Source organism: Passer montanus, unplaced genomic scaffold, assembly GCF_014805655.1.
Source record: "Passer montanus isolate IOZ18808 unplaced genomic scaffold, ASM1480565v1 scaffold53, whole genome shotgun sequence".
Taxonomy (NCBI): Eukaryota; Metazoa; Chordata; class Aves; order Passeriformes; family Passeridae; genus Passer; species Passer montanus.
In genome coordinates, this window is record NW_024370263.1 from 1553107 (window position 1) to 1565628 (window position 12522).

The 12522-nt window shown below is 42.4% G+C and overlaps 1 protein-coding gene across 7 annotated transcripts in view; it reads right to left on the bottom strand.

The window, feature by feature from the left end:
- The window catches only part of ARVCF (ARVCF delta catenin family member), a 250175-nt gene that overhangs the window by 137178 nt on the left and 100475 nt on the right, over positions 1 to 12522 (bottom strand). Inside the window, exon 1 of one of the 7 annotated variants that reach the window (XM_039724780.1) lies at positions 1698 to 2122. The exons of the other annotated variants lie outside the window; for them this stretch is intronic. Coding sequence (XP_039580714.1) covers positions 1698 to 1718 — 21 coding nt within the window. The 5' untranslated portion in view covers positions 1719 to 2122. Of the gene's footprint in view, positions 1 to 1697; positions 2123 to 12522 lie in introns of those variants that run through there. 7 annotated transcript variants of the gene reach the window in all.

Genomic DNA, 12522 nt, shown 5'->3' on the forward strand with positions numbered 1-12522 from the left:
TTTTTCTGACAACTCATGGCTTAAAACAACCACCTTTCATTAAGCAAAGCATGTTCTAATAAACTCCTGTGCTACCAGATTGAACAGTTATTCTGTGAAAAGACCTCAGAATGCATCCAGAACCATTATTCCAACAGAAGAGATAAAATACCACATCTCTGTCTAATCCTCAGCTATGACAGACAGTGTGAAAATTAAAACCATGACATTTTTTTGTTTTGATATGGAAGAAGAATTTACAAGCTAACTGAAAAGCATGACCTAAAGTGATTAACTACAACCTTCCACTCTCACTCAAGCTTTTCCGCCTATCAACACTGAAAACCCAGAAGACACGAGCACAGCTGCACTGCACGGGTCAAAAGACATGAAATACACCTCTTTTTTTACTGCCAGCATTCTGCTCCTTACCTCCAGCTTTTTCCTTTATGTATTTAAAAAAACACAGACAAAACCAAAATCCCTTGGAGCTACTAACTAGATCAATCTATCTAAAACTCAACAATCCATTGCACATAATTTGACAGGTACAGTAGCTGTGGGTCAGACAACATGAACAGCACCACAGACAAATCAAATCCCTTCCTAAGACGCCCACAGGAAGCATGACACACAAACAAGTACCCAAACAAACCAGCATTCAGCCACCTCCAGCAGGCAGGACTGTGATTCCAGGGAATCCTACAGACAAAGAAATGCTCACTGGAGGACCCAGCTGAAAGGGCTACTTTCCCCTCAAGGGAATCAGCATCCTACTTGCATCATGAAATGATTCAGCCTTCTGTTCCTGAGATGGGTGGGCAAAGCACAGGGTATTAAACCAAGCCAGAGAAACTCTAACAACCCCAGTGCAATGAGCCTAAACAAATTCAGGGATGTATTATCAGTGATGCATTACTGTGGCATTCTCTTATTCTACAGTACTCTGTTTTAAATTACAAAGGCAGAGAAGAAAAAAGAGGATTAAGAAAAAGGCACAACCTCATCCTAGTTGGAGAAGCAGCTCTACCCTGCCACCACCTGAATTTATCAGGTTTCCTGAGGCTTACAAGGTAGGAGAAGGAGGTTACCCACGAAAAGCACCTATGAATTACAGGAGTCTATATGATCTCTATTTATTTAAATCTAGTCTGCAACAGCTTTGCCCTGGATTACCCAATGACACTTGAAAGTAAAGAATAATATTTGAAATATTTTTGCACTAAGCTGTAAGTCCATTATAACTACTAAGACGACAGCCAAGAAGAACTTTATGTTTAAGATAACATTTAGAGTGAAAAACCACCGTTATTTCTCTGGTATGTCCAGCAACAAAATCAAAGAGAAAGCTAGGGAACACAGTATGGGAAAAGCAAACATTGAACAAAAGCACAATAGCAAAGCTTTCTCTTTTAAAAGCACTATTTCTAGCTGTTCGTGTCAAAGAGCTCCCTAGATTTATTGAGCAGGACGAGAAGGTCAAAGAACACAATGGCTTGCTTTTTTGGGTGTTTCACCAGTTAACACAACAGAGACAAAAGCAGATTCTCTCTCGAATGCTCTGCTAGAAAGAGCAGCTCAGTTTTTGCTTAGTTCTCAGCTAAAAACGAAAACACAAGTCAACAACCCCTTCCAGCGCTGACAGCTTTCCCCACGCCACCAGGACCCGCACACGCGGCCGCAGAGCCCGAGGGGAAGGACACAAGTTTCGCACTAACCTGTTTGAGTTCCGCAGGCATTTATGCGAGGTGCAGGTCCCGCTGTGCCCAGCGCGGAACCCCTCCGGCTGCCCGCAGCCCCTCCGCAGACCCAGCCCGCTGCTCTGACAGCCTCCGCAGCCTCCTCCCCCGGCGAAGCTCGCTCCTTTTGTACCCGGACCGGCACCCTCGGCGCCCCAGAGCCCCTCCGCAGCCTCCCTACGGACTGAGCCCATCCAGGGGAAAGCCCCGCTCCGCCGGCAGGACCGGCACCGCCGCGGCTCCGGCAGGGGACGCGTCCGCGCCGCTCTCACATGGCTGAGCCGCCGCTGCCCGGCGCCGGGAGGCTCCGTGCGGGGGGCGGCACTGACGGGCAGCCGCAGCCGGAGCGGGCCACGCCCGGCGCGCCGGGGCAGCGCGGAGAGGGGCAGGGCCGGGCAGCGGCAGAACTGCGGAGCAGCCGGAGCAGCCGCGGCCGTGCCCCAGCACCCTGAGCCGTGCCCCAGCAGCCTGGGCCGTGCCCGGCGCCGCCGCGCGGTCCCCCCGGCTGCCGGCGACTGCGCGCCCGGAGCCCCGGGGGTTCCCCCGCTCCCCGGCCCGCCCCCCCGGATCTCTCCCGATGGATTACAGAGACAAAGAGGGAAGCCGCCTGTTCCCGGCGTCTCCCAGAGCTGTAACCTGCCGGCTCCGGCGGTACAGAGCCCTTCCCACAGCGCCTGCCCGGAGAGCGCAGCTGCCTCCGGAATTACAGGGCGCTCTGCAAGAAAGCACAAGAAAGGAAACCTTCTCGCTTGCTTACTTTTTGCACTTCACTTCGAGATTTATGGCATCCCTAATGCACCAACACCAGAGAATTACGATCTTCCATCACCGTCTCCTCCCTTTTACACCTTACACAGGTGCGATGAGGCTTAGAGCTGAAAAGTGCAACTGGCCTCATTTTTTAAAGCCATTCACCTGCCCACAAACCTGTCCCACATTCATTAGCAGATTGCCTGGATAAATTACTCATTACCAAAATGAATGCCAGGTGTACTACACCTTGCATCCACCACATTCTGCAACAAAAATTGGGACTTCAGAGCATGGTTCAACACGGTTCTCACATCCACCTCTTCCTAGTAAACTGGAAGTACCTAGTTCTTAACATTCATTATTTGAACAAGGCTGTGAACCTCTATGAAATACCTGGGAAGAAGGAGAGCCTTCCCATACTTCTTATTCTAGGATCTGATCCTTCTTTCTGCTTTTTCCACAAAATTGCAGCATCAAGTCTTGAAAGAAAGAGATGTAGCTTGGTATGTATAAACCAACCTTAACTAAACCTGAGCATTTTTCCCCCTGGAGCCACAACAGGGCAAGAGGAGAAGCTCAGCCAGCCCTGAACCAGAGCCCTGCCCTTCCATGGAAGCTGTTGACCAGATCTGGGAGGATCGAAGTCCCAAGTGCTGGAAATCCAGCACTGCTTGCAGACACCAGCCAAGAGGCAATGGTGTTCTGCCTTCTCCTACGAGGTTCCTGCAGCAAACCAAAGCAATAAGTAAATCCGACACTGTAACAGCTGGTGGCTGAACAATGGTAATTAGGGACTGAAAGATGCTGGCATCAAATTAGAGACTATCCCTGGAAAACAGGCATAGTCAGAGCCAGGGAGACCAGCTATACACCAGGAAGAAAGGTACAATTGAATTGTCTTTAATTATCAGAATAGGCACCTTTGCACAAAAGGTTCTTTTCATCCCAGCTTCAGGTTGCCTGAAAATTTTAAAACATCCTTCCAGTGTCCCCATAACTAACAGTTAATTTGTATCAATCTTACCAGAGGAACCTGAAAAAGTGGCATCTCCTATACAGACATTTAAGAGTGGAAGAAATGTTTCAGACCTATTTAATTCTCATTTCAGCCTTCCTACTACTGCCAGTGTCAGCATTCCAGATGTATACTAGAGGTAAAGCTTTGTACTTTAGGGGCAGAGAACAGGGCAGAGCTACTTTACCCAGCTCATCCTAGTTTGTTTAGAAATAAATGCTGTAAAGTTTGACAAGGGCAATGGCAGATGTTGCACAAGGTTTAGCTGAAGTGATTTGCTTCACTGGAGGGAAAAGATGTATTCTATCTACAGCGGAATAATTCAGAGGCAACTGTAGTGGCCATTAATAAAACACGTAAAGGCCAAAGCAAAAGGAATGGGGTTTGTACGAGTCTCCTGTACTTTTGTACAGTGCTCTGCCACCCCTTCTCCTTGTCCAACTTTTCTTCAGTTAACAAACTAAAATAGCTCCACTTTTGTTGAGGCCATGCTGGCACAGAACAGCACCATTCAATTTAGCCATGCACATGGCTATGTGCCAGACCTTTATACCCTGTCAAAGAAAAAACCAGTGTAAAGCCTATATCCATAGGGCGCTGAAGGAGCTACTCCTGCATGCAAAGCAACGAAACTGAAAACCTTCCTGGATGGGCTTGCCAATTCTTACTCACATAAGAAGTCTCTCATGTTGTAAACCCACATGTATTTGTGCAAGCCACGCAAGATTAGTGCTGCTGAATATTGAAGTCCCACCTGCTGGAGTCAGGTTGTTATTTAAAAACATGTTTTTCCTCTAAAATATAAAATAGATGCTTGTAGGCCTTCTGGTTGTAAAGTAAATTTTGAAAATGTTCTGACTCAAAGCTAAAAGAATTTTTTTAAGGGAAATTACATCTCAAGTGCCCTTAGCCTCTTGCAATATTTTACTAGCTCATACAATTCTGAATGCTCAGATTTGGCAATGTGAAGTAAAAGAACTAATTACCTAAAAAAGAGTTATGGATTAGATCCCTAAGGTTATACTGAACTTCCAGATTCTGCCAACAAACACTCTATCCATTAGTATCAGACTGCTGACTACATCACAACCTTCCCCTCTTTTTCAAAAATAAACCTTAAATTCTTAATCTGACTTTATTTTTTTTTCCCAGCTGCAAAAGTAGGGTGAAAACCTTCTTTCTTCTTGGTGAGAAATTAAAAATTTATAAATAGGAAGGGATTTAATTCTTTGGAAGATGGAATAGTATAGTATCTCAGCCAAGCTCTCTTTTCTTACTTTCTCCCATTACCCTTAAAAAATTCCCCATCACTAGTGCTGCTCTATAGATTGATCTGCTCTCAGAGGCAGTAAAAAGGAAATGGTTTACAGCTCTGCCTGGGATCATAACATATGGCTTCAGTGATATGTAACTTCCATAAACCCAACAGAGCAAGAAGGCACAAGATGAATCAAGAATCCCAGGCAAAAGCACCACCATCACCCATGGCAATTCTCCGAATTAGAGAGCCTGTATTCATACACGGGCTTCCATGCCAAGGGTATTTTATTGTTCTTCTGGGAATTTCATGCAGCAAATAAACAAGGTAAGTGGGAGAACTAAAGCACAACACACTGGGATGTGTCAGAGTGCCCCACAGTTGTGATTTTAATCCACACAAATGCAAACAGGACATTCTATCTCCAAGATACATTTTGAAATCTTTTCCTGTTAGCATTATCATAATTTTTAAATGTATTTGAAAAGTTGCAGGAGCCCTTTCAAAACATCTGTACTTGCTCCAAAATGGTTGCATGACTGTAGTGGGACACATCCACCCAGGTATTTCTAACATTGCCATGAACATGGTTTTGACAATCTTCTTGCTCCCATACTGCAAGTCTAGAAATGGAAACAAAGCCAGCTTGCCTCAATAGGGAGCTGTTGTATAAATGGAGGACAATTTTAGGTGTCTTCTTTATTTAAGAAGCCAGTATTAAAAACAGGTCTAAAGGATCACAAGGCTGAAGAACAATACAGCAAAGCAGACACTTTCTACAGGCTGACACCACTAGGCATTTCAGTAAGCTCAGGGGATTTTTAATTTGTATACCAACACAGCTTGCATCTTGCTACATCTACTATCAGTCAACTCCATTTCATCTAAGTTGTCATATGACAGGATGAGAACAAGGACAGTCTGGTGACAGCACTGCTTACATTAGAAACAAAGGACAGAGGAAGGTACATGTCACTGCATATAGGTCACAACTGAATGAATGACCTATGTTTCATCCCAGCAGCTTCATTTAGGTAAGAATCAACTATGTTTTAAAGGTATAAAAAAACCTCCTCTGGTTTATGAAAAAACAAAATAATTACCATGACATTTATAACAGAATGAAAACTGCCAGGAAAACAGATCAAGTTTAGGTTGGTACTGTGACCATAATTTCATGCTGTAGTTATTGGAAAGGAAAACAAAGACTCAAATGCAGGAAAGACTCAGTATTAACCATTTTTCATTTCTCAGATTCTGTTTTCGTTTGTGGATTTTCCAGATGATTTGTGCTGTATTTCATGCTGCATGTTACAAACTCTTGCTCAGAAGGTATCAGCTTAACACGTCATTCTCTCATCCAGAAGGCAGAAATGTGGTTTGCCATGATGTACTGGACTGATAACTGTCTGCACAATCTACCCATTTTCATGGTAATTACTGTCCTCTTCAAACCAAAACCTGAAGCTGTTTTGCAGTCCCTTCTGAAGAGAGAATTAAGGTCTCTGTGTAGGAAATTCATTCTAGAGCAGGTTTTTTGTATTTTAAATAGTTACATATGAAAATAAGACTGCAAAAAGGAAGAAGAGCTAATCGGATGGGTTAGAAACACAGACTCTATAGTTCTTTTCAATCTTTAACAACAGTATTCTAAAAATTCCCTGTGCTAGCATTTTACATTAAGTCCTTAAAATGAACCCTGATGGTATTCCACAGCATTTCCCAGTCACCACAACTACGGATAAAAATATTCTCTCCAGCTAGTAATTTAGTAGCTTAAAAAAGAAGCAGTTGTTGGGGTTTTCTTTTGTTTTTCTTTGGCTGGTTTGTATTTTGGATTTTTTTTTATAATACCTAAATAAACAGTAAACTGTGACATACATTTAAATCAAAGGCTTTAATTACAGTTGGCACACAGCCGCAGGCTGCCCATGGCCATCTTTGGCCATTCTGTTCTCAGTCACAGTGATGACTTCAGTGAATCACTCCACATCTGTGACAAAGCAAGCAGGAGCATAATTTGAACCATTAACAAGATGGCCTAAACTAGCTAAAGACTCAGTAATTTATCGATGTTATCATAACCCAACATCCATTTTGGGCTCTTTCAGTTAGTTCACAAGAGCATTCAGACACTGCAGACACCTGAAAGGGAACTGTAGAAAATTTCTGAGTTTAAAGGCGAGGTTGAACCCTGCAGGTCCAAAGCCCAAAAGGCTCAGGGGAAGAGGAAATTGCCAGGTTGGTTGCTTGGTGGTTTTAAAGTTTCTGCAAAACCTTTCTGCAGCCACACGTGGCTGTGTGAGGGAAGAGCTCACAAAGGCTGAGCAGCTCCTGGGCAACGCCTCGCAGGGATGGAGCTCTGCCTCACTGCCCCCCTATGGATCAAGGCCTGCATTAGGAACTAAATCTTTTCATTAAATTGGGAGATATACTACAAAAAGATCTTTCTTCCTAGATATCCCAACTAAACTAATAGAGTCGTGTGCTTGGGAACTAAAATGTAGGACAATTAAAAATCTTAAAAAGTCAGGACAATTAATCATGTTCTGCTGCCTGAACTGAGAAACAAACAAGCAGCAGGACATGAAAAATAAATCACAACTTTAATGTAAGATGATTCATGTTAATTATCAAGAAGCAAATGTGGTAAATGGGACTAGAAACTTGTTTTTTAAAAACATCCTGTTAAACCTGATACTACTCTTTAATGTACACATTTTATGTTCCTGTTTTAAGACTTTTTTAATAATTACTTGCTGTTATACTTGCTGATGTTGTAACACTCAGAGACATCATGCAAAGAAAAACCTAGATGCCTGTTTACATAATGAGAACACACTGCAATTAGAATTTAATTTTCATGTATTTCTCTTATATGTTCTCCCAGAAGAAAACATAGTTCTATTGGTAAAGCAATGTAAAATCATGGAAAATTACTATGGAACAGTGAATTTCTCATTCAATTTAAATATTTTTAATTAAAACCTGGCACAGCTCCAGGCCAGAAAGGCTAACAGTTGTGAAAAGTCATTCTTTCACAAGTCTTGTCAAACAAAATAAGAAAATCCTTACTTTTCAGTTGCTTCCAAAACCTCATTCAATAAAAATTTACACTAAACAAAAGGACTTTGAGCCATCAAGGCAAATGAAATTGCAAAAATATTTGAGATGCTTAGGGCAGACATGGCCATTGCCTTGCACTGTTATCATCATTACTGTAAAGCAGTTGCTGTCCTGCAGACAAACATTAGATGGCACTTTGGAATTCAGCAGTTCCCACTGAGAGTTGCCCAGCACATACTTAACAGATGAAGTGTGATATGTGAATGTGAGGTACTTTTGATGACAGAGAGAAAAATTACATTTCTGCAAAGGTGTGATTTTTGGAGCTGGAAGTATATTTTCAACCTGCACATGTAAAGCTATAAAATGGTATGTAATTAAGTTTTGAAAAAACCCAAATCTTATAAAGAATAAAGTCATTCTTCCTCCAGACAGAGGGTCAGTTTCTCAATTGCTGGGTTCCCTTTTTATTTTTTATTGAATCATTTGCAATCTACTTTTTAAACTAGACTCGCTGACAAAGTTTTATACAAATGCTTCTCAAATAACACATCAGATTTTGAGTGGATTCAGCTGCGTGCCAGCAGTTCTGAGCCCCAAATAACTCTCCTAAGTGGGGTTTAAGTAGTTTGCTTATCAAATAAATCCCTTCTGGAAAGAACTGCACAGCTTCTGATTCAGTTGGTCAAAGCTCCTTAACTGTTGCTGAAATTGATACTATTATTCCCATTCCCTTGTATCTGTGTTTTTACCATCTAAGGCCTTAAATGAAGACTGAAGAATAATCACAAGGGTGAGACTATTCAAGAAACAAGGTAATGTTAATTCTTGCTAGAATACCACTTGAGTCCATTTTCAGAGCCTCTCATATGATATATACCAAGATGCCTGTTGCACGAACTCTTTTTTCTTTTTTTTTGGCTTCTGCTATGGAATGCCTCCTGCAATACATGAAGCAGGTTGTAGGATTTCCTTTGGAATCTGGGTGATGCCAGAAGAAAGGCAAACAGTAGGAGCTCCTCAGCGGTGCATATGCCCCCTGTCACTTTGAGAAGTCTCCAGCTGACACCTGCAGTGACTCCAGGAGAGCTCCTGCTCTGGCACTGCCCCAAGGCAGCTGCAGGGCTTTGGGCCCAAGCAGCACCAGCTCCTGCTTCAGCTTCCACTCTTGCTCTGCCATCAGCCAAAGGTCCTGGCTCTCACTCTGAACCAGGAGCTGATGCTTTCACAACATCCATAAAAAAGATGCTCCAAGTTCCAACCTCCAAGCCAAATGCAATTATTATCATGTCCAACAGAGGCGAAGCCAGGGACAGGGACACATTTCTCTGAAAAGGAGCTGAGTAATGGCTCCTGGTGCAGTTCCTAGCTGCTGGGATCCCTACGTCCTGTAAGTACCTCTCAGCTCCCACTGATCTAAGATCTGATCTAAGAACTCATTCTCCCATGGGAATCATATTCCCAAATCTCCCCCCTCCTTCCCCCTGGAACCTCTGAATAGCTGCACATATGCAGAAGCTGAAACCTGACCCAGGTCACTCCTGGAAGCTCAGTAACTCCACTCACACTGAATGTGCAGGATCAGGCTGAGAGCAGAGCGAGTGCCCCTGTAACTCCCTGGAACCTGCAGGCCAAAGGAACAGGAGCCAAATTACAGAGTGAGGGGAGCTGGGCAGGGGCAGCAGCAGCCACAAATCAGGTCTGAGGTGACTGACACCAAACCATGTTGTACCCCAAAGCAGAATGCACATTTCTATGGGTCTATAAAGGAATAAGGATTATTCTTACAAGTTATTTCAACATTTTGCTACCTATCACTATTGGCAGAAGGAGACCATCCATGGGTTAACTACCAATGAGTTTTTTCCTTGGTATTTGGCAATGTAGCAGGAAATAGTACTGTAACACCAGGGAGTGGTCATGAACTGACAGCATTGTTGTCTGTACCTGACCTTACCTGTAAGGCAAAAAAAAAAAGTAATTTTCCATTCTGTCAGTTCCTTAATGTGTGCACAAATATGTTATATAACACAGGAAGCCAAGAGGCACTACAAACTCAAACTAATTACGTGAAACTTTACATGCAAAGATGAAGTACATTCTGTATGAGATGCAGAGGAGAGAAAAGGCAAAGTGAAGATTCACTGAAGCCCATAACCTATTTTTGCTTCTTTTCTGGATACCTTTAAACATATATACAATATTAAAGCAACCATTACATACAATATTAATGCACCATGTTCTTACTATCAAAGCACTGGAAACAGTCTCTATATTCTATTCAGTCTGTACTACATCAGTGTGGAGCAGAGAATCTTAAATAAAAGTAATGAAATACAGACAGAAGTGCTATTGTTGCCTAGGCTGACTCAGAAAGGTTAACTTGGTGGTATTTTCTTAGAAAAGCAATTTGACCTAATCTTCTTGTTTTGGTTTTTTTTTTAAATTCTCACCATGTGTTCTGGTGTGCTTTAGGAGTTCACCTTTTATTTGAAAATAACCCTCAATTCACTAAATGTCAAAACTTCTGTTTTGGCAGAAGTCACAGGTACCTCAGACTAACAAAAAGACTGAAGAATATTGGTACTTAATTATGGCTTAAAAATACCTGCCTGAAAAAGAAAAAAAAGTCAAATGTGGTTGTTTGTGTTCAAGCAGGTGTTATTTCTCTGGAACATAAGCTGCTTTATATAAATGATCCAAACTGTAACTATGAAAATATTCTGTAGCCTTTTTCCATAAGCTAATTTTCCTTGAACAGCTATAATAATGTTTGCAAAGTGAAGGAAAAAAAATTTTATTAATTTGGTTCATTTTTTTATATAGTAACATCCCAACAAACCCACCACTAGGAACCTAAAAGAATCACAGTTACAATCAAATGTAGTAACTTTTTAATTATTGGATGATTCTATGAGTGTGAAGACTTCTCAGATCAACCCATGTTACTTCTCAGAGGCACATCAGAGTCAGTGTATCTGACAAGTAAAACCCTGCACCAGCACGTAAAGGGCTGATTTCTGTTATTTGTACCATGTGAGATTTGGCAATTCCCACAGCTTTCCTACCTGTAAGAAGGGGGATAATGCCTTTTTCTGACTTAGAAACCCCTCTCAAATCCCTATAGGGCACTACAGAATCTCTGCTTCCAAGTATTGTTACAGTGCTTTTGCTGGCAACAGGGGTTTATTGAATGCTGTACTTTATTTTGGCTATGCAACATTAACAGGAATGGAAATTGTCACCACATAGTGATGGGAAACAATCTTTGAATGCAAACCTTGTTCAGCTCCCCAGATGATCAGATTTGACAGAGCTTCTCTGAAACCCATGGAGCCATGCCAGTTTAAACCAAGTCAGGATATAGCCTTGTGTTTAATAAGTATCACATGTCTAATGTTTTAATAAAAGTGTGTATACATATATGTAAAAAAGAATATTCTTTATTAGTAGTAGGTTATGTTTTGTGGTGGTAATAGTGCATCTCTGTGTGAGCCTGTCACAGCACATACCCCACACGGGCACGTCTGTATCTCCTTCCTGCCCAACTTCAGTTCCCACTGTGAGGAGCAGGAGAAGGCTGACTTGGAAAGAAGTTAAATGAAACCTGGTAGATTAAACTATACTTCACACATGAAGAGCAGTAAGATTTCTCAGGCTTGTAAAAAACATTATCAGCTAGACACTTGAACATGTAGAAGACACATGATGGGCGCTACTCACCAGTGAATTACTGGACTGTGCCTGCCCTGGAAAAGGGGCAAAGACTGCCAAGACTTCCATGGCCTGAAATACTGGAATAACCAATGTACATGATTTACCTCAGAAGTCAGAGAAGCAAACACAAACACACATTAACAGACCACTCTTCTGTCTTTATCACAACCAGAGTTTCCCTCCCAAAACCCAACAGCAGTGATCAGCCACGTGGCTCCCACCCCTCAAAGGCCAGAGACAGTCAAGAACATCGTTAAAACCTGCAGTGAGTTTTAGGAGATTTTATTACCCTGATAAAAGATCTGTGGCCAAAGTTTCATTAAATGTTACATTTTCCAGACTAATGCCAAGGTTTCCACTGTGTAACTAATGACCTTTTGTCCAGAGGGTTCTTAGTCTGAAAGAGCACTTCATCTGACCCTTCAGAATCTGCAGTAACACATGTATAAAGCTGCTATCTTCCCAAAGTTCTCGACTTGAAACACCCTAATTCATGTCACTGGCTGCACACTCAGCAACAAACTCTAACTGCAGCTACAGTAGAAGCCTGGGGAAGCTGCACAGAGCACAAGTTACATTTACCCACCCTTCAAGCGCATTAAGCACAAAAGGCACTTTTGTCCCCATTCAGCAGGGCCTGTGTGGGTTAAAGGGGACTGTCCCTATGCACAGCTGCTCACAGCCTCCTGCAGGACACAGATGGGTACAAACCTCTGCAGAGCCTGGAGATTTGGCAGGCAGTGCCTTCTGCAGTGGGCTATGAGAACACAAACGCCTTGGCCACTACCAGAGTAAAAGACTCTCACTAATATTAATGGGAGACATTTCAACAACACTTAGGACCTCTCATTGCGAGGACAGTGTTTCCCAGAAATCCCTCCTCTGAGAAAGCTTCCTCTTGAAGAATAATCTCAGCTATTTCTAATATCTGAACAAAACATTCATGATTTGTTTAGATTGTTCAAGTAATCAACCTCTCCCACAAAACGGTAATT